General features: G+C 39.1%; 1 protein-coding gene across 1 annotated transcript in view; it reads right to left on the bottom strand.

Moving 5' to 3' along the window:
• TUT4 (terminal uridylyl transferase 4) overlaps positions 1-23,511 on the bottom strand; it is a 142,844-nt gene that overhangs the window by 5,937 nt on the left and 113,396 nt on the right. The window contains 9 exon segments of the mRNA XM_017874598.1: positions 1,412-1,859; positions 5,750-5,850; positions 6,549-6,769; positions 8,005-8,120; positions 14,986-15,025; positions 15,027-15,066; positions 15,154-15,201; positions 15,468-15,645; positions 15,790-15,867. Coding sequence (XP_017730087.1) covers positions 1,412-1,859; positions 5,750-5,850; positions 6,549-6,769; positions 8,005-8,120; positions 14,986-15,025; positions 15,027-15,066; positions 15,154-15,201; positions 15,468-15,645; positions 15,790-15,867 — 1,270 coding nt within the window.

Here is a 23,511-nt window from a genome sequence, read left to right as displayed (position 1 = left end):
GTTTTTGGAGTCTCACTCTGTCGCCCAGGCTGGAATGCAATGGCATGATCTCAACTCACTGCAACCTCTGTGTCCCTGGGTTCAAGCGATTCTCCCACCTCAGCCTCCTGAGTAGCTGGGATTACTGGCGTATATCACCACACCTGGCTAGTTTTTGTGTTTTTAATAGAGACAAGAGTTTTGCCATGTTGGCCAGGCTGGTCTTAAACTCCTGGCCTCAAGTGATCTGCCCACCTCAGCCTCCCAAAGTTCTGGGATTATAGGTGTAAGCCACCGTGCCAGCCTGTGTGTATATGTGTAAGTGTGTATAAGTATTTATATGTATATGCATGTGTGTGTGTGTGTGTGTGTATATGTATATCTTAAAGCTGGATATAAAACTAGATTTACAGCACGTATCAACTATTTTCTTAAATAGGCAATTAAAAAAAAAATGACTGAATGGTAATACACCAAAATATTCTTTAGTATTTATGTCTAGGAATTGAGACAGATGATTTATTTCTCAAATACTCTATAATGAACATGTATTACTTAGATATCAGAAAAAAAAAACTATTTTTTAAATGCTATTAATACTTTTTTCTTTTTTAAAGAATTGTTCCTTACTGAGAAGTAATAGTGTCTAGGGTGCACGGCAGCACAGTTTTGAACAAAGAAATGAGTTTAAGTCTTGGACCTACCATTATTATTAATTTTTTTGGTTTCCTTGGTCTTTTTTTTGAGACACTTCTGCTCTGTTGCCCAGGCTGGAGTGCAATGGCGCAATTTTGGCTCACTGCACCCTCCGCCTCCTGGGATCAAGTGATTCTCCTGCCTCAGCCTCCCACATAGTTGGGATTATAGGCGCCCACCACCACGCCCAGGTAATTTTTGTATTTTTACTAGAGATAGGGTTTCACCATGTTGGCCAGGCTCGTCTCAAACTCCTGACTTCAGGTAATCCACCTGCCTCAGCCTCCCAAAGTGCTGGGATTACAGGCGTGAGCCACCATGCCAGGCCAACCTACCATTATTAACCATAACAGTAAGACAGTTAAGTTACTTAACTCTCCAATTTCATCAACTGTATAATAAATAATACACCAAACAGGGTGGCAGTGAAAATTTTTAAAAATACTAAAATAACAGCTAACATTTACGTGTGTTACACCTCATTTAACATTTACAACATCCCTGTGAGTTAGATGGCCTATTTTACAGATGAAACCAATGCACAAAGAGATTAAGTAATTGCCCACACTACATAATAAATGACAGGGCCAGGATTCAAATCCAGGCAGTCTGAATCCAGAGTCCATATTCTTAATCTTTATCTAATCCTGTACTGTCCCTCCACAAATACTGCTTTCCTTCTTTTTCCTCACATTATTTCTACAGCCAGATACAAAAGAAGAAAAGGAAGGATTACCTGAATTCCCCACGGCACCATTGTTCACCAGGGAATTCGGAGCCACAGTACGGGGCCAGTGTCCATCGTGAGACGTGTTAGGGATTGCCACAGGTCTGGCAGCAGGCTGTGCAAAGATGATGCTGGGATCATTCAGGCCAATATTGCTGGGGGCACTGCCTGGTGCAGAGTGGATCACTGGGCCATGGATGGGCCAGGACGGGGTAGGGATCTGGAGAGGGTGCATTGGCAACAATCCCATATTGTGCATGGGGGAATACTGAGCTGGTGGTGACTGGGGAAAGTTATACAGTGGCATCTGGACCTGATGGGGAGGTTGGGCTCCCTGCTGAGGTGGGCCAAGCTTAGGCTGGGATCCTGGCTGAGATGAAGGCTGGGTAATAGCAGCTGACTGGGAAGAGTTCTGTGGAAATGGCTGAGGCTGAGGAGAATAAGATGGTGATTCAGACTGCAGAAAAAACCACACACACATTTTAAAATTAATTTATAAACATCTTAATTTTATAAAAGTAGAGATAAAATACAAAATTAAAAACTTTATAGAACAGAACTTTATGATGTATATCATAACAAATAATGAGTTTTCCCAAGGTACTCAAACCCCCTTCTCAAGTAGGTATTGCCTCATAAATCTTTTTATTGTCCAAAGAAAAGAGAACCCAGACACAGTTCCCACCATGCAGAACACATACTTACCACTGCAAACTCAAGACTTCCATGTACATATCTCATAGTCACTTTCATTCAGTCCCTCAACAAGTATTTACTGTGTCAGTTATGTACTGAGTATTGTTCTAGGTAATAAAAATGTAAAACCAACAAGTATGCCCTGATTGAACTCAATGTTTAAGGGGGTAAGGAGGGGAGCAGATAAAGATTACATAAGCAATCACAATAAGTATAATGAGTATTATGATAAAGAATGTATAGTGTACAGCTGTCCCTCAGGATATAAAGGGGATTTGTTCCAGGACCCCCACAATCCTCCTGTACTCAAGTCCCACAGTCAGCCCTACAGAACCCATATATACAAAAAGTTGGATCTCTGAATACCCGGGTTTTGCATCCTGGGAATACTGTATTTTCCAACCACAATCTGTTGGAAAAAATTCATGTAGAAGTAGACCCACGCAGTTCAAACCTGTTTTGTTCAAGGGTCAACTATATAATGAAATCCCAGAGCAGAACACCTAAAGCCACTTTGGGAGAAGGGGAGAAGAGAAATCAAAGAAAGCTTCCCAGAAAAAGTGACCTTTTAGCTAAGACTCAGGGTAAATAGAAATCAGTCTGATACAAGAAGGGAGAGACAAGGGGAGAGGAAGAGTGTGTTCAATGATTGAAGGTCTAGAGGTATGAAAATACATGGCTTTTTCAAGTAATTGGAATCTGAAAGAAGTTTAATATTACTGGAGTATAATGGCAGGGGAATGGCTGAGGCTGAAGAGCTAAATAGGGGCAAGACAATGAAGTGTCTTACAAGCCTTGTAATTTAGACTATATCCTATGTGCAGTGGTAAACCACTGAAGGGTTTTAAACAGGTAAGGAATATGATCAATCTGAACTTTAGAAAGATTATTCTGGTTTAATGAGAATAAAATAGAGAATTTGTTTTTGTTTTTTTTTTTTTTTTAAGGCTGATGAGAGAACAGGAACAGTGGCTCAAGACTGTAATCCTAGCACTTTCGGAGGCTGAGGCAGGCAGATCACTTGAGCTCAGGAGTTTGAGACCTGCCTGGGCAACATGTCGAAATCCCATCTTTACAAGAAATACAAAAATTGGCCAAGTGTGGTGGTGCATGCTTGTAGTCCCAGCTACTCTGGAGGTTGACATGGGAGAATCACCTGAGCCTGGGAGGTCGAGACCGCAGTGAGCTGTGATTGTGCCACTGCACTCCAGTCTGGGCAATAGAGCAAGACCCTGTCTCACAACTGAATGAATGAATAAATAGGTAAAAATTAAAAGGCTGTTGAGACTGATTAGGAGGCTGCTATAATAAAACAGTCCTGAGATGATAGTAGCCTAGGCTAAGGAAATATAAACAGGGATAGAGGGAAGCAAATGGCTGTGAGACACTTTTTTTTTGAGACAGTCTCACTGTGTTGCCCAGGCTGGAGTGCAGTGGTGTAATCTCCGCTCACTGCAATCACCACCTCCTGGGTTCAAGCGATTCCCCTGCCTGTCTCCCAACTAGCTGGGATGACAGGTTGCCTGCCACCACACCCAGCTAATTTTTTGTATTTTTAGCAGAGATGGAGTTTTACCATGTTGGTCAGGCTGGTCTCAAACTCCTGACCTGAGGTGATCCGCCCACCTCAGTCTCCCAAAGTGCTGGGATTACAGGACTGAGCCACCACACCTAGCTTTTTTAAAGGCAGAAACAACAGGACTTAGTGACTGAATACAGAGGTTGAAGGAGAGGGAAAAGTTTTGGAAATTAGACAGAAAATGGGATCATTCAACGAGATATAAAACACAGGAGGAAGAAGCAAGTCCTGGGGGTTGGAAGGAAAGATTAACTATATTTTAGACATGTTGCAGTGCTTTGTTAGACATAAGAGTAGCAGTGTCCATTAGACAGATTCTTTCTGAAAGCACAGGTGAGAGAAAAGTGACGACTAGCGGCATAAAACGAAAATTAGGACAGCACAGAAAAGTGGTTAGAGCATAAGTTTTGCTGACAGAGAGCCTGAGGGTTCACGTTCTGATTCCAAGTGTCTATTGAAGTCAGGCAAGGAACTTGAACCTCGGTTTCTTTACCTGTAAAGTATAATCAGAATTTGCCTTAGGTTTTTGAGAAGATTAACTGAACAATGCATGTGGAACATATAACCACCAAGTTCAAGATAGCAGAAACATTTCTGTAACAACGGAAGGATGATAAAGAAGCTTTTAAGATAGGAATGGGATCGAAGAAGAATGTACATACAGGGGTTTCAACTGAGGGTAATTTTTTAATAAAGCTAAAATAACAATGTTAAAAACTGTTAAAGCTTGGTAATGATACATAGAGATTTACTTTCTATACTTTTCTGTACTTTTGAAATATTTTATAATCATAAACAATGCACATATAAGCACATAGTTTACACTCAACAAATGTTAACTACATTAAATGTGATTATTGTTGTTTATGAAAGTATCAGGCACATAATAGGTATTCGAGTGTTTCAGATGAGGGTGGAAAATTTCCTAAATGTTTTCCAAAGATTCTCCCTAATACTCTTCAAATACTTGAAAGTTTTTTCTAAAACACAAATCACATTAGATTTAGCATGTTAAACAGTGAACAGATTTGACGCTAGAAAGACCTCGGTTTGATTTTTATACTCTCTTATTCTCAGTTTCCCAGTTTGTAAAATTTGATGATACTAATACCTACCACTTCACTTGGCCACTAGCAGGATTAAATTTGATAAGTGCAAAGCACTGAACATTATATCAGATTTAGAGTGTTATTTAGAGTAACTATTAAGAGGTACAAGGTGAATATAGATTTATACAAAGGTTAAGAGCAACTCAGCAAACTTAATATTAAACTTATGAGTCTGGGCTGGGCGCAACGGCTCACACCTGTAATCCCAGCACTGTGGGGAGCCGAGGCAGGTGGATCACCTGAGGTCAGGAGTTCAAGACCAGCCTGACCAATATGGTGAAATCCCATTCCTACTAAAAATACAAAAATTAGCCGGGAGTGGTAGCGTTGCCTGTAGTCCAGCCACTCAGGAGACGGAGACAGAATTACGTGATCCCAGGGGTGAGGAGGTTGCAGTGAGCCAAGAATGCGCCACTGCACTCCAGCCTAGGCAACAGAGCGAGACTCCCTCTTAAAGAAAAAATAGTAAAATAAACTTATGAGTGTAAATTCTCATTCAATACTGTTTTTTTACAGGGTGTATTTCACTAGGTATCCACAGGTCAAGCTACGAGAAAACAGAAGTTTCATGCAAGCAAAATGCCATGTATATATTGACCTAACAACACTAAATGCCTAAAACATCTCAATTTTTATGTCTATTTTATTAATGGTACTGATATTTTTCCACAAAGCAAAGTCTGAAACCTCAAAGTCATTACCTTATTTTTAATCCATCTTATTAGGTAGTTATCGTACAACTGAAGAGTAGGCTCATGTAAATTAAGTAGCTTCTCTGTAGACAGAAACCCAGATCTACATTATTCCAAAAGGAATGCTCATTCCACCTTATGCGCCTAGCAAGGACATATATACAAAGCACTATGTAATCTGGAAGATTGTATTTGCCAGTCTGAGAGAAAACACATTAAAGATACTGCTATCATCAGTCAAGACTAACACATTCACAGGCAGAGTACTTACACATTCTGAGGACTGTCTAGTCCTTATGGACTGATCACCCTGTTGCTGAGCTGAACCAGCCACCTGTTGAGCATTTACAAGGTTGCGGACCAGCTGGGCTGCTAAGAGAAGGCATCACAAAGAAAATCAACAGATAAGGAAAGTAGCAGAGAAATGACAATAAATAAACTCCCTTCTTATGTAAAAAGAATCTCAAATATCTCTGCAATTCTATAAACTTAGACTTTTAAACCTTGAGTATATTAGTGAAGAACTTGTAGCAACTGAGCTACTTTCAAAAGCCATTTTTCAATCTAGCAGATCAAGAAAAAAAATACACTGATCCTAGAAACAAGAACAAATGTCATCTGCTTTTCTAAAGGAGACAACATATTTACTTCAGAAATACTTTATGGTTGGGTGCAGTGGCTCATATCTGTAATCCTAGTATTCTGGGAGGCTGAGGTGGGAGGATCACTTGAGTCCGGGAGGTCAAAGCTGCAGTGAGCTGTGATCATACCATTGCACTGCAGCCTGACTCATCTCAAAAAAATAAAAAATAAAATAAAAAAATAATAACCTCCAAAGAATACTTAAAGGGAGATAATTGAATATAACAGACTGTGGAGACTTTGATAATGAACTTACCCAAGTACTATTCAAAGTAAAAGCCTCATTGTCTAAATTTTATCTAAGAAATTGTAAGGTCCAAAATCATACAATTAGGTTTGCAATAGAGAGGAATTAGGGTCCTTCAGCATGCAAGCAACATAAATGACTTCGTTTCTACCAGAAACTATGTTTGGTCTTTTCTATTTACCTGCCACACTGCTATTCCTCTGACGGGCCAGCTTGACCTCTGGGCACTCCCTTCGTACATGTCCAGCATCTCCACATATAAAACATCTGAGGTCTCTGGGGTCTCTAAAGTCTCGAGTGTCGTGGAGGTCTCGGGGGTCAAGAACGTCTCGGGAATCTTTCTCTTCTTCATTCCCTTCCTTCTCTTCTTCACTGTCTTTCTTCTTTAGTCTAAACAGTAAACTGCTGATACCAATAATGTGGGGCTAGGGACTTGTAAATTAAGTGAGTCACAAAACAAACTAAACTATGCAGGACTCTCACGATAATAAAAGGACTAGCATGCCTATCACTTCATGCGTCTTTTTGAAGGCAAGGGAACAAACATTATGGCATACCTGCACCTTTGGCAGGAACTGGGTTTTCTAGTAGTTTTGTAAAACAACATTATATTAAATATTTTAAAATACCAAAATTTAAACCTTTAACAATCCTTAGAGGTTGATATTTATTATCTCTGGTTTCAAAAGAAATTGAGGCTTAGAGAAGGTAAGTTCTTGACTAAATTTTATAGTCAGTAAATAGCAGTGATGGAAACTGGAAGTTTGTTCTGTCTCAAAAGTTCCAAGTTTTTATATTAGTTTTACAAAAGAAAGAGATCTTCCTGACCTGCTACAGTATACAGAACCTGGGAGACTATAATTCACAGATATATTCTGAGGGAATATAGAAGATGTACATTCCCCAAGATCTGTAAGTATAGCTCACAGCATATATCTCAAGAATTCCATTAATTGTATTTTAATTATCAGTTTGCATGACTGTGAGATCCTCAGCAAGAACCCAATGTCTTGGTCACTTTTATTTCTCCTAGAACAGTTCCCAACACATAGTTGGTGTAAATAAATGCTTCTTCATTTAAAAAAAAAGACAAAACTGGCTGGCACGGTGACTCACGCCTGTAATCCCAGCAATTTGGGAGGCCAAGGTGGTGGATCACCAGGTCAGGAGTTTGAGACCAGCCTGGCCAACAATGGTGAAACCCCGTCTCTACTAAAGATACTAAAAATTAGCCAGGCATCGTGGTGCGCGCCTGTAATCTCAGCTACTTCGGAGGCTGAGGCAGGAGAATCACTTGAACCCAGGAGGCGGAGGTTACAGTGAGCCGAGATCACACCATTGCACTCCAGCCTGGGCGACAGGGCTTGACGCCATCTCAAAAAACAAACAAAAACAAAAACAAAACAACAAAAAACTGAGTGAATTAATGAATAAATGAACAAATGAATGTTAGAAGATACTATTATACCACATACAAATCTTACCCTATTACAAAATTCCACTCAAATGAACATTTACCTTAGGTATAACTAAATACCCTAAACTTTCTCACTTAAACATTTCTGAACATAATTATAGCTACAAATTGGCCTCTCATTTATTTTCCTCAAAATGTTGATAAATATTCATTTGCCAACCTTTTCCTTTTAGGGCAGTCTTTCATGTAGTGGCCTATTTTTCCACACACACGGCAACATCTATCATTGGGAGCCAGTTCTCCATCTGTTAATACTCTGGAATCAAAGAAGTACTCCTAGGGAGAAAATGCAATTTTACTAGGAGGAATCACTATAAAACTTTTGAATCCAAATGGAAAGAAAACCAAGATGCAAACATGGTTTATTTTTACAAAGAAAATAATAGCAACAAATGTTTCACTGTAAGTAAAACCCATGATATGAAAATAAGATTCACAATCATCATCATCACAGTTGCTAATAGTACTAACCAAGTTACATCCTTACACAAAGATGCTACAGATGAATAAGAAAAGTCTCAATAAAGTAGATACTATTTTCATCCTCGTTTTACAGATGGGGAAACTGATTCAGGAGTTCAAGTCATTTGCCCATAGAAAAAAAGAGGTTAAGTCTCAGATAAAAGATGTAGAGCTAAGTCCATCTCACAACAAAACTCATGCTTTCTGCTATATCGGGCTACTTTTGGAAAGTAATTATTCTCTGTACAAAATTGCCTGTAGGCTGGGTGCAGTGACTCATGCCTGTAATCCCAACACTTAGGGAGACCGAGGCGGAGGGATCACCTGAGGTCAAGAGTTCAAGACCAGCCTGGCCAACATGGTGAAACCCCGTCTCTACTAAAAACACAAAAATTAGCTGAGCACAGTGGTGTGTGCCTGTAGTCCCAGCTATTCAAGAGGAAGAGACAGGAGAGCTGCTTGAATCCGGAAGTGGAGGTTGCAGTGAGCCAAGATCGTGCCACTGCACTCCAGTCTGGGTGACACAGCAAGACAAAGAAAGTCTGTAGTCCCAGCTACTCAGGAGGCTGAGATGAGAGGACCACCCAAGGCCAGGAGTTTGAGGCTGTAGTACATAATGACTGTGCCTATGAACAGCCACTACACTCCAGCCTGGATGAAGTAGTGAGACTCTGTCTCCAAAAACTAAAAATACATAAGTAAATAACAACAAAAAAAGCAATTCTCTGGTTTATGTGAAATATGATTGGATTTAATACAGCTTTTTAAGAACATGTAACATGTATTATGTAAAGAGGAACAGACCTAAAGAAAAGGTAGGGAACTAAAAAGAAGTAAATAATTTTCCCAAGTCTTAGAACCAGACTTATTTCTGCTTTATCTTTGCACCATGCTTATCCTTCTAAACTTTAGCTTAGTTTTGCACTGTCACAAAGACTAGTTGGTCCTAATGGTGTCCATCCTTCTGGAAGGCAAGAGAACATGTCCACTTAGCTGTTTTCACATTTACCTAAATTCAAGGATAAAAGTATACCAGACACGCCCAATAGGACGGCTATAGCTTTAAAAAGACAATAACAAGTATTGGTGAGGATGTAGAAAAACTAGAACACATATGTATTGCTGGTGGGAATGTAAAGTAGCACAGCCACTTTAGAAAACAGTTCCTTGAAAAGTTAAACATAAATTTATCAAAATGACACAGCAATTACACTATTAAGTATATACCAAGAGAAATAAAAACATATATTCTCACAAAAATTTACACACAAATATTCACAACAGCATTATTCATAATAGCCAAAAAGTAGAAACAACTCAAATGTCCAACAACTGATGAATGGATAATGAAATGTGGTGTATCCATAAAATGGAGTATTTTTCAGCCATAAAAGGGAATGAAGTATTGATACATGGTACAGCATGAAGGAACCTTGAAAACACCATGCTAAATGAAAGAAGCCAGTTTCAAAATGTCACATATCATATCATTTAACTTATATGAAATGTCCAAAATAGGCAAATCTATAGAGACAAAAAGTGGATTCGTGGTTTGAGAAGAGGGGAAGAGAGGGGATGAGAACTGACTGCTAATGAGGACAAGAGTTTATTTTAGAGAAGATAAAAATGTTCTAAAATTAAATTGTGGGGATGGTTGCACAATCCTGTATATATATTAAAAACCACTGAATTGCACAATGAGTTGTATATAATGTGAACTCTATTCCAATGAAGCTGTTTGGTTTGGTTTTATTTGGTTTTTTAGAGACAGCATCTCGCTGTGTTGGCCAGGCTGGTCTTGAACTCCTGGCCTCAAACGATCTTCCTGACCTGGTCTTCCAAAGTAACAGACTGCAGGCATGAGCCACCATGCCCATCCTGTTGTTTTTTTTTTTTTTTTTTTTAAAGACGAAAGATACAATTCTTCATCACTACTGATAAATCAATGTAGCTAATTAAAATCATCATCCTATTTTTTGCCAGGACAACACAAAGGTCTTAATTCACCCAGCTGCTTAAGACAGAAACCTAAGAAGCGTCCTGAACTTGTTCTCTTTCACCCATCACTTCTAATTAATGACCAAGTCATATACATTCTATTGCTGAATATCTCTTGAATCCACTTTTCTCTATCCTTCCACCCCAGTTAGGGTGGCCTACACCTGAGGTCAGCAAACTTATTCTGTCAAGAGTCAGGTAGTACATCTTTTAGGTGTTGTGACAAAATTAAAGATGTAATATAGGTACTTACATAATGAGAGAAAGCAAATTTCCACAAAAAAATTTTATTGAAGAAATGTTAAATATGCTAATAGTAATAATTAGATATAATCTTCTGTAATATAAGTTTACTACTAAGAAGAACAGAATTATTTTGGAGGGAGATGATAGTTCACTCAATTAGGGTTCAAAGTTAGTGTTCCCTATCATTAAAACTGAGAGCAACTGTTCATCTGTAAATGTTGATCTGCAAAGATATTTTATGTATTTTAACTGAAAATGCTTTTCACAGATGAAGATTCAGAGTAGACAGAATAATCTAGAGTACATATGTAAGAACTAATCTTTCATAAAGGAGAGATACCTACAGATGCAGGTAGATTTATAGATCTAGTAGCAGAAAGCTAAAGGACTACTTATTGATACTATGTACTGTCTCAGAGGAAAAGCATCCACTGGAGTGAGAAGGGCAGAGGTAAAAGGTGGGACAAAGTGCAGGGCATACAGCACTTCTTTTTTTTTTTTTTTTTTTGAGACAGAGTCTCACTCTGTCACCCAGGCTGGAGTGCAGTGGCGCAATCTCAGCTCACTGCAACCTCCGCCTACCGGGTTCAAGCGATTCTCCTGCCTCACCCAAGCTGTGACTACAGGCACGCACCACCACTCCCGGCTAATTTTTTTTTTTTTTGTATTTTTAGTAGAGACAAGATTTCACCATGTTGACCAGGCTGGTCTCGAACTCCTGACCTTGTGATCTGCCCGCCTCAGGCTCCCAAAATGCTGGGATTACAGATGTGAGCCACCACACCCGGTCAACATACTGCATTTTGAGTAAAATAGGTAAATTTGAAATAGTTCTAATAGAATAGGAGCTAAAGGTAACTAAACAAATATAACTGTCACACAGTACTAAAAGTCCAGCGGAGGCTGGTCAATGTTTATGACTATACTATATACTTAAAACTGTCTAGCTTTTTGACTTTTTTCCATTAGTGTACAGCTACCCAAGGACAGGCACATGATGGATAGCTGAGTTCATATAAGGCACAATACAGAAGAGTGCACAGGAAGGACTGTGGCACAAAGGAATTCAAGGTATATGTTAGATGGCCAGGCACAGTGGCTCACACCTGTAATCCCAGCACTTTGGGAGGCCGAGGTGAGCAATCGTTTGTGACCAGTCTGGCCAGCGTAGTGAAACCCTGTCTCTACTAAAAATACAAAAATTATCTGGGCATGGTGGCTGCACCTGTAAATCCAGCTACTAGGGAGGCCAAGGCAGGAGGATCGCTTCAACCTGGGTGGCAGAGGCTGTAGTGAGCTGGGATAGCACCACTGCACTCCAGCATGGGTGACAGAGTGAGACTCCATCTCAAAAAAAAAAAAACCACCACCAACAGTATATGCTAGAGAGCAGAGAAAATCTAAGTTAAATGGGGAAGAAAGATGACAGAAGACAGCTGATGGATATGGACAAAATGGGTCAACATATAGGAGAACATAATGATGTAGAAAAATAACTGAAAGAACAAGAAAGATGAAAGAACATGAAATATACTTATCTTTATCTTTCATTAATTTAGGGAAATAAGGCAAATCTATCTTGCATACTGCTATAATCTCAGTAACTAGGAGTGAAATAGGTATGAAGTATAAGCATGAAAGACTATATACAAGGATATTTTCGACCATACAGGTTGAGTATCCCTTATCCGAAATGTTTGAGATCAGAAGTGTTTCGGATTTTGGAATACTTGCATTATATTTATACCAGCTGAGCATCCCAAATCAGAAAATCTGAAATCTCAAATGCTCTGTATGAGCATTTCCTTTGAGGGTCATGTCAGTGCTCAGTAATTTTCAGGCTTTAGATTTGGGATGCTTAACCTGTGTTAAGTTGTAACACTGATACAAGGAAGATAACCTAAATGTCCATCAAAAGAAGTTAGATAAGCTAGTATATCCAAATTATGGAATACTATATAGTGACTTTTGAAAGAGATCAAGTAAGTCGAAAAATGATTAGCAGACTCATGGGCCCCTTCTGCTAGGCCCCAAATGGCATTCAAGACCAAAGATTTTGACATCTATATATAATTATAATAAATTGCATTATTAAGAATTACTAAAAATTTGTATGCATAAACTAAAATGGGCACACTTCCAGTTTACCGAGGACTCTAATTTAGTATTCTGCTAAAAAGTCTCAGCCAGGCACAGTGGCTCACGCCTGTAATCCTAGCACTTTGGGAGGCTGAGGTGGGTGGATCGCCTAAGGTAAGGAGTTCAAAACCAGCCTGACCAACATGGCGAAACCCCGTCTCTAGTAAAAATACAAAATTAGCTGGGCATAGTGGCATATGCCTGTAATCACAGCTGCTTGCGAGGCTGAGGCAGGAGAATCGCTTGAACCTGGGAGGCAGAGGTTGCAGTGCACTGAGATTGCGCCATTGCACTCCAGCCTGGGAAACAAGAGCGAGACTCCATCTCAAAAAAAAAAAAAAAAAAAAGGTCACTACATGGGGCTGAGCATGGTGGCTCATGCCTGAAATCTCAGCACTTGAGGAGACAAAGGCAGGAGGATCACTTGAACCCAGGTGTCCAAGGCTGCAGTGAGCTATGATCGCACCACTGCACTCCAGCCTGGGGATGAGAGCAAGACCTTGTATCAAAAAAACAAAAATAAACAAAAAGGTCTGACTGCATGCAACACTGTGAGGTTCCTACTGAACATATGCATATATAAACACAAACAGTTGAATTCCTCACAATTCTCAGGTAAAATGCTTTATGAGTGTATCATCATAGGTGTTTTGGTCTGTTTTTCACTGTTTCTATTTCAATTAAAATTATTAGTCAAATTAGGCCAAATGCAGTGGTTCACGCCTGTAATCCCAGCAGTTTGGGAGGCCAAGGCAGGTGGATCATGAGATCAGGAGATTGAGACCATCCTGGTCAATATGGTGAAACCTCGCCTCTACTAAAAATATAAAAATTAGCTGGGCATGGTGTTGGGCACCTGTGGTCCCTGCTACTCAGAAGGCTGAGGCAGAAGGATCGCTTGAACCCAGGAGGTGGAGGTTGCAGTGAGCCGAGATCGTGCCACTGCACTCCAGCCTGGTGACAGAGCAAGACTCCGTCTCAAAAAAAAAAAAAATTGTTTCGTTTTCCTTTTTTCAGTCATTTTGTTTTTACTTTTTTTTACATTTTCAAATTTTACTCTTACTTTATTTGTCTCCATTGTAATTATTATCACCCCATAAGAGGCTAGAAAATAAAAGTATCTGAGAACCAGTGCTCCAAGGGAAAATAAGACTTCTCTCTGCTTTTCTTATTCTACCCCCAAGAAAGAAGACACCTGAAATTGGACTGAACAAGTTCAAGAACATTCACTATGCAATGTAAATGCGTGTTTGTTGTGATAGTTAATATTGAATGTCAATTTGACTGGACTGAAGCATACAAACTACTAATCCTAGGCACGTCTGTTGGGTGTTGCCAAAAGAGATTACCATTTGAGTCACTGGGCTGGGGAAGGCACATCCGCCCTTAATCTGGTGGGCATAATTTAATAATAATTTAATCATCTTCCAGTGAATACAAGGCAAGTTCTTCAGTTTTGGGACTTGGACTGGCTCTCCTTGCCCCTCAGCTTGCAGACACTCTATTATGGGACCTTGTGATCATGTAAGTTAATACTTTATAAACTCCTATATATATGTGTTTGTGTGTCTGTGTATATATTTAATAGGATATATATATCCTATTAGCTCTGTCCCTCTAAGAGAACCCTAATACATTTGTTCTATTTCTTGAGATTTCTTCTAAGTCTCTTGCTCTGAAGCTGAAACCTCCTGTAGTCTCCCTAACCATAAGAAAGCAGGTAAAAACCAGAGTGAGACCAAGAGGAATGTGTGACACTCGCCCACCCAATTCAGGCAGAAGAAAACTTCTCCGTTCCATGCCACCTAATTCAGCTTACCAAAGCTATACAAAAATCAGAGAAGCCCCAACAAATAATAAAACATTTCTTTGATTTTGTCTTCTATGTGTACATTTTCATCAAGATTTCTGGAGATAAAAGAGGGACAATGAGCAGCACCTAAAATTCAACAATCCAGAGTCTTGACTATCTATTCTCATTCACTCAGCAAATGCTTATTTGGTACATCCAATGCGCCAGACACTATGTATGTACTGTATAGAAAGGTGAACCTTACAGACATGAATCCTGTCTTCATGGGGTTTACAGTCTAGTGGAAAATACAGAATTTAACAAATAGTTTAAACAAATAAAATTTTGAAAATATGTATCTCATTATGGACTATGCAGTAAGAAAAAATATACAAAGCTATGACCATCTCTTTCCCTGTATCTAACATCAGTTTGGAAACAGGATTAAGTTTCTTTTCTACTTAAAAAAAGAAAAGATTCTCAATTCATATAATGTAAACTTACAGCTTCTCTCCCAATGAGTGGATAAAAGGGGTACCAAAAGTTTCCTTCCATTGATGAATGCTTTCATGATGAAATTGGTCACTATTAAAGAAAGAAGAAAACAATAAAGATGCAGACATTAATGAGTCAGAGTTTTAAAATCAGAGAATCTCTATATTTAAAACTTACTTTTTCTAGAAACTCCAGCACCAAGGTTATGATTCAAGTCAAAAGGGTCTATAAAGGAAATACATCAATGATTAAGAATTACATTCACTGTACCATAAAAATATACTCAGAAGTCATTGCCAAAGTCTAATACTTATATGTACTAAGACTACACAAACCAGCAAATTCTTCCTCTAAAATTACAGATTAAAGGATGAAAACTGATAAAAATCTAGAGGAAGAATCTTCCAAATCCTAACGTATTTCAGTTTTCCCCTCAATTTCCTTGACCAAATTTTGGTTGCTTCTGAATTAATATCAGCTTAAATGATTACCTTCAATTGCAATGCACTTAGAAGTCCACTGCTTCTCGAAAGTTGTCAACAGCTTTTTCTGCCGAATGCTAATTACATATTCCTTGAAATCAAACTCTTCAGTATAGAAACGAAGCAGTCCCAACCAAAGCTCCCCTAATGATTCTGTGTTCTTTCCAAGTGAAGGTAAACGTTTTTTCTACATATAAAAAAATGAAATGAACAATGTCTATACAGTACTATCCAAAATATGGACAGCAAATCCAAGTAAAATTATTAAATCATACAAATGTTAGCATATATCAGTGAGCATTCTAGAACATAAAGACTATTTTAAAATTACCAGTTCTTCTGTTTTATCAAAGAAAAAAGCATTCCATCCATCAACCATTCTCTGTGGAATCTGTTTTCCATCAAAGATCTGCATAAAAAAATTAATTGTATCATTAGATTTCAAGTGATCCAACCCAAAGGCCCAAATACTCTAATACCATTTTAGAATTTACCTATAAGACACACTAAAATACTTCTTCCAAAAAGAACGTGTCAGGATGATGGTATAATTTGATGCCAAGAAATTAACGAATAAAACGTACCTGAAAGACCAAAGCTGGAAATGGATGTCTTAAGAGAATCAAACTCCAAATGATACATTCGATGTTACCTGATGTTACCTACTTAGACTATCAAAACATATCCAGTACAAGAATAATGAAGCAAAACTAAAAAAAGAAACAGCAGTTATGATGAACAGCAGTTTCATAAAAGGATCACAGATGTAAAAATACAAAATAGATAACACCTACTGATGGTGCACCCAAAGGAAGTCAACAGAACTGTTTTGGGACCTAGTACCTTTAATCATTTATCTGTATCAGATAAGGCTAAAAAGCAACTGGACAATCATTTTGTAAAAATAAAAAATTAGGGCCGGGCACGGTAGCTCATGCCTATAACCCCAGCACTTTGGGAGGCCGAGGAGGGTAGATCATGAGGTCATGAGTTTGAGACCAGCCTGGCCATCATGGTGAAACCCAGTCTCTACTAAAGATACAAAAAATTAGCTGGGTGCAGTGGCACATGCCTGTAATCCCAGCTACTCGGGAGGCTGAGGCAGGAGAAATGCTTGAACCCAGAAGGCAGAGGCTGCAGTGAGCCAAGATCGCGCCACTGCACTCCAGCCTGGGCAACAGGGCAAGACTCTGTCTCACCAAAAAAACAAAACAAAAAAGGAAAATTAGGAAGCTTTCCCTTACATTTTGATAAAGATTATAAACTTTATTAATTATGAATAATAATTTGCTGTCTTAAGGAGAAGAAAACAGGAGAAAAAATGCTATTTTCACAAGAAAAGTATCCCGTAAGATGTCTGTGTAACTGACTTCCACAAGTAATTGAGACTTTTATTCTAAAGGAGGCTTAAGAAAGAGATGCAATAAAGAAGGAAGGTGCAATAGATTCAGTCAGCAGAGCCGATTTCTAGCCTCTATCCTGAGAAATAGTGATTCTCGGCAAGACAATCCTCTCCCTAAGTGTCCAGTTTTCCCAGTGAAAATAAGAAAAGGCTACACAAATTAGTCAGTCAGTAGTTTATAAATGGAGAAAACATACCACACCACTTTCTCTTTACCCTCCACCCTGAGTAATGGGTCCCAGAATACAATTAAACCACAATACCACTTAAATCCACTAGTTAAGGTGGGCCTGGGCCCAATGGTCATTTCAATTTTTGATGTGACAGTGATTTATAAAATTAACTACATGTCTGGCCCCTCCAATTTTATTCTCAGATTTAACTTATTTGTGGGTAAGGACTATGGCTTATCTCTGAAACCCAGAACCCTACCAGACCAAAGCCATGAAGAGAACACTTAATATATGTTTGTTGAATGACTATATTTACTACGTAAGTATGTTACACAGAAATCAAGTTTCCAGGGACTAGGGCTAGTAAGTTGCTTTTTTACATTTACATATTACTTAAACAGATACAGTTTACCAAAAGTCATCTAGCACATATTCTGCCATTTCATAAAACAAAAAGTGAAAGACTGAGGCCGGGTGCAGTGGCTCATGCCTGTAATCCCAGCACAAAGTTTGGGAGGCTGAAGCAGGCGGATCACCTGAGGTCAGGAGTTCAAGACCAGACTGGCTAACATGGCGAACCCCATCTCTACTAAAAATACAAAAAATTGGCTGGGCGTGGTGGCTCGTGCTTGTAGTCCCAGCTACTTGGGAGGCTGAGGCAGGATAATCTCTTGAACCCAGGAGATGGAGGTTGCAGTGAGGTGAGATTGCGCCATTACACTCCAGCCTGGGTGACAGAGCAAGACTCTGCCTCAAAAAAAAAGTCAATTACAGCTATTAATATCTGAAACAAAAGACACAGGATCTCTGACCTCAAGAAAGAAGTAAAGATAAAGGGGCTGACGTGTAATATTTCACCCTTAAAGATTCAGACGCTATTATAGGTATTTCATGTTTTGTAAACACAGATTTATTTGCTAGATATTAAAATGAACAAACTACCTCTTTAGAACCCTGTTTTCAGATAATTCATACTTCTGAGTAACAACAATCCAACTCTTTAGATCTTGATTGTTTTTAAGAGATTTCATACTTTTCAGTAATATCCATGATCCAACCCAACTATGTTGGCTGATAACGCAGTGGAGTAGGTCTGTGGGCCTTGGAACGTTAATCATCACTCATTTTGCCTATTCTTTTGAATTCTCATGTTTCACTGTTTTTAATTCTCCCCACTCTGTTTCAGCCCTTGGAAGCACTAATGCTATCCACTTTTACACATACACACACACACACACACACACACACACTCTCTCACTCTCTCTCTCTCTCTCTCCCTCTCCCTATCTGTTCTCTCTCATTCAACACGAATCATCCCTCATTCAGCACTTAGTCCTCCCTCTAATCATATTATAAGGATCACCAAATAAGTCAATCATATTTATGTAAAGAACGACCCTAAACATTTCCACATTTCTTATATTATTGTGATATTCTAATATGTACTGCTATACTCAATATTGCATTTTTCTTTTTAGACAGAGTCTCGCTCTGTCGCCCAGGCTAGAGCTCAGTGGCACAATCTCAGCTCACTGCAACCTCCACCTCGCCAGTTCAAGCCATTCTCGTGCCTCAGCCTCCCAAGTAGCTGGGATTACAGGCATGTGCCACCATGCCTAGCTAATTTTTGTATTTTTTAGTAGAGACGAGGTTTCACCATATTGGCCAGGCTGGTCTCAAACTCCTGACCTCAAGTGATCTACCCACCTCGGCCTCCCAAAGTGCTGGATTACAGGCGTGAGCCACTGCGCCCAGCCTAACTTGTAATTTTTTAGTTGTGCTAAGATAAACAAAATATAAAATTTACCATCATAAGCATACAGTTCTGCGGCATAAGTATAGTCATACTGTCACGCTACCATCACCACCATCCATTCACAGAATACTTATCATCTAGTAAAACTAAAACTCTGTATTTATGAAACTATTACTTCCCATTTCTCCCTCCCTGATTCCCTGGCAACCACCATTCTATTTTCTGTCTCTATGAATTCGACTACTCTAGGTACTTCATATAAGTAGAATCAATTAGTATTTGTCTTTCTGTCACTGGATTATTTCACTTAGCATAATGTCCTCAAGGTTCATCCATTAAGTTGCAATTTTTAAGCTGATATGGGTTAAAAACTTTTTTCATAAAATCATGTGTGAACACTCCCAAATCTCTTTTGGAATTAATTTTATGTGAAAATTTGCATTTACTTATTATGATTTGCTAGGGTAGAGCAAAAATATTCTGCCTAGGACAGCTCCTTTCGACGCAAAGAACTTCGTATTGCTGACCATCAAAAAAATGCTCTTAGCTGTGCCTCAGTAATACCCAGCCACTTAAAACTTAATTACAGCCAGGTGCGGTGGCTCACGCCTGTAATCTCAGCACTTTGGGAGGCCGAGACGGGCAGATCACGAGGTCGATCGAGCCCATCCTGGCTAACATGGTGAAACCCCGTCTCTACTAAAAATACAAAAAATTAGCCAGGCGCGGTAGTGGGCACCTGCAGTCCCAGCTACACGAGAGGCTGAGGCAGGAGAATGGGTGAACCCAGGAGGCGGAGCTTGCAGTGAGTCGAGATTGCGCCACTGCACTGCAGCCTGGGCAACAGAGTGAGACTCCGTCTCAAAAAAAAAAAAAGCTTAATCACAAATGGAGGCAGACATCATTAGCTTCTTTAAACATATCCTTACCCTTAAAAGATAATTGATGGCAATGGCCAATACTTAAATGATACCAGAGCAATGAACAATGAGGTCCCATACGACAACCATTTAAAAGGCCAGAAACAAAATCCATGTATCATCAGTCTATACATATCACGAAGTCCCCTGAAATCAAACCTCATTATGATGGGAAACATTCCATGAACTGTCTCTCATTTGATCAATATTAAGCAGATGTCTGCTAAACAGATAATGAAAGAGTTTTAAAGCTGAATATGGTAGTCCTACCTACATTTTCCAATAATAATAGTAATAATGCTAATGATCATAAATCATAATAGTAAAAATAATAAAAGCAAGCACTGTTTATGAATGTCTATTTTAGCACCTACTACATTCAAAAGCATTCAATGTTTCTGTTCCTCATATCAACACTGAAATATTATCATTATTACATTTTTAATGATGATGAAACTCAGACTTATGCAGATTGCTGAAGGCCAAAATGTTAGAATTAGGGTTCCGACTAGTTACCTCTAGCTCTAAACACCATGCCTTGCTATTTCTATTACTTCACGTAGTGACTCCTAATCCTTGCGTAAGGAGAGAATACAGAGAAACCACCAAGAAAATCAAATTTGTGGTCCATTTTTGTTAATCATAGTATTCTGGCAAAGTGGCAAATTATATTACCGGAGAATTAGTACACATGATCCCTATTTAAAGCCCAAACAACCATTAGAATAATAGAGTAGGCCAGGCGAGGTGGCTCACGCCTGTAATCCCAGCACTCTGGGAGGCCCAGGCGGGAAGATCACGAGGTCAGGAGATCGAGACCATGCTGGCTAACACGGTGAAACCCCTTCTCTACTAAAAATACAAAAAAAGTAGCCAGATGTGGTGGCGGGCACCTGTAGTACCAGTTACTTGGGAGGCTGAGGCAGGAGAATGGCGTGAACCTGGGAGGAGGAGCTTCCAGTGAGCCGAGACGGTGCCACTGCACTCCAGCCTGAGTGACAGAGCGAAGACTCTGTCTCAAAAAATAAATAAATAAATAAATAATAATAATAATAAGACAGTAATGCTGGCCTTGGCAGGCCTAATTATGGTAAATTTTAAATATCATCCAGTGAACAAATTTGTTAAAAAATAAATCACTCCTAGCCAGGCTAATTAAGAAAAAAAGAGAAGGTATATAAATTACTAACAACAGAAATGAAAGAGATGACATCAATACATATCTCATGGACATTAAAAGAATAATAAAACAATACTATGAACTACAATTTTGATAACCTAGATGAAATGAACTAATTCCTTAAAAGACACAATATGCCAGCCAGGTGCGGTGGCTCACAGGTTGAGAAGAAATAAAACTGTTCATATATGACATGATAATCTATGCATAAAATCCAAATTGAAAAAATACTCCAAGAACTAATAAGCAATTATATCAAGTTTACAAGACACAAGATTAATATAAAAAATTCAAACACTTTCCTAGATACATGCAATGAACAAGTGGAATTTGAAATTAGAAATACAGTATCATTTACGTCAGCATCAGAAAATGAAATACATAGGTATAAGTCTAACAAAATATGTACAAGGTCTACATGAGGAAAAACCATAAAACTCTAATGAGCAAAATCAAAGAACTAAATAAATGGAGAGATACTCCATTATAATTGACTCAAAACTGTCAAGACTCAAAACTGTCTAGACCAAGTTCTTTCCAACTTGGTCTACAGTTTCAATTCAATCCCAAAAAAATTCTAGCAAGTCATTTTGTGAATATTGACAAACTGATTTAAAGTTTGTATAGAGAGGCAGAAGACTCAGAATAGCTAACACAATATTGAAGGAGAAGAACAAAGCTGGAAGACTGACATAACCCAACCTCAAGACTTATTATAACGCTACTATAAATAAGAGAGTATGGCATTGGTGAAATAATAAATAAATAAATGGAACAGTAGAGGGCCCTAAAGTATATAAATATAGTTAACTGATCCTTAAAAAAGGAGCAAAGACAATACAGTGGAGAAATAATATTCTTTTCAACAAATGGTACTGAAACAAATGAACATCCACATGCAAAACAATGAATCTAGGTATAGACCTTACACCCTTCACAAAAAATTAACTCTAAATGGGTCACAGACCCAAATGTAAAATAAATAAAACTCCTGGAAGAAAACACAAGAGAAAATCTATATGACCTTGAGTATAGTGATGTCTTCTTAGACATAACACCAAAGGCAAGAGCTATGAAATAAATAATTGACAAGATGGACTTCACTAAAATTGAAATTTTCTTCTCTGCAAAAGACAATGTCAAGGGAATGAAAAAAGCCACAGACATGGAGAACATAGCTGCAAAACACACATCTGAAAAAGGACTATTATTCAAAATACACAAAGAACTCCTTAAACTCAACAGTAAGAAAATAACCTGTTTAAAGAATGGACCAAAGAACCTCACCAAAGAAGATATATGAATGGCAAAATAAGCATATGAAAAGATTTCCACATAATGTCATCAGGGAGATGCAAATTAAAATAACAATGGGCCAGGTGAGGTGGCTCACACTTGTAATCCCAGTACTTTGGGAGGCCAAGGCAGGCAACTTACTTGAGCCCGGAGTTCAAGACCAACCTGGGCAACATGGAAAAACCCTATCCCTATAAAACAAACAAAAATTAGCCAGGCATGGCAGCTCATGTCTGTAGTCCCAGCTACTTGGGAGGCTTATGTAGGAGGATCACTTGAGCCCAGGAAGTGGAGGCTGCAGTGAGTGGAGATTGCACCACTGTAATCTAGCCTGGGCAACAGAGCAAGACTCTCTCTCAAAACTAAATAGATAAATAAAACAAAATATTAGATTGATGCAAAAGAAATTGTGGTTTTGACATTAAAAGTAATCTCAACACTTTGGGAGGCCGAGGTGGACGTGAGCCTAGGAGTTCGAGAACAGCCTGAGCAACATGGCAAAAACCCCGTCTCTACTACATATATAAAAAATTAGCTGGGCTTGGTGGTGTGCACCCGTAGTCCCAGCTACTCAGGAGGCTGAGGTGGGAGAATCACCTTAGCCTGGGAAGTTGAGTCTGCAGAGAGCCATGACTGCACCACTACAGTCCGGCCTGGGCAGCAAAAAGAGTGAGACACTATCTTAGAAAAAAAAAAGAGAGGGAGGGGAGGGAGGGAGGACGGACGGACAGACGGACGGATGATTATACACCTAAGAAAAGAAAGAAAGACTACTACACACCTAAGAGAATGGCCAAAATTCAGAACATGGACAAGTACTCAAACGCTGGGTGGTTCTGGAGCAACAGGAACTCACACACACTGCTGGCAGAAAGCAAACTGGGTACAGTCACTTTGGAAAACAGTTGGTCATTTCTTACAAAACTAAACATATTCGTACATATGATTCAGCAATGTGACTCCTTCGTATTCACCCAAAAGACTTGAAAATTATGTCCATATAAAAACTTGCAGAGATGTTTATAACAGCTTTATTCATAATAGCCAAAACTTGTAACACAGATGTTCTTCCACATGTGAATGAATAAACTGTAGGACATCCAAACAATGGAATATTACTGAGCACTAAAAAGAAATGACAGGCCACGCGTGGTGGCTCATGCCTGTAATCCCAGCACTTTGGGAGGCCGAGGCAAGTGGATCACCTGAGGTCAGATGTTAGAGACCAGCCTGGCAGGCCGGGCGCAGTGGCTCAAGCCTGTAATCCCAGCACTTTGGGAGGCCGAGACGGGCAGATCACGAGGTCAGGAGATCGAGACCATCCTG

The sequence above is a fragment of the Rhinopithecus bieti genome, unplaced genomic scaffold, assembly GCF_001698545.2.
Source record: "Rhinopithecus bieti isolate Rb0 unplaced genomic scaffold, ASM169854v2 scaffold_7684, whole genome shotgun sequence".
In the NCBI taxonomy this organism is placed as follows: domain Eukaryota; kingdom Metazoa; phylum Chordata; class Mammalia; order Primates; family Cercopithecidae; genus Rhinopithecus; species Rhinopithecus bieti.
This window is presented reverse-complemented; position numbering and strand designations above follow the sequence as displayed.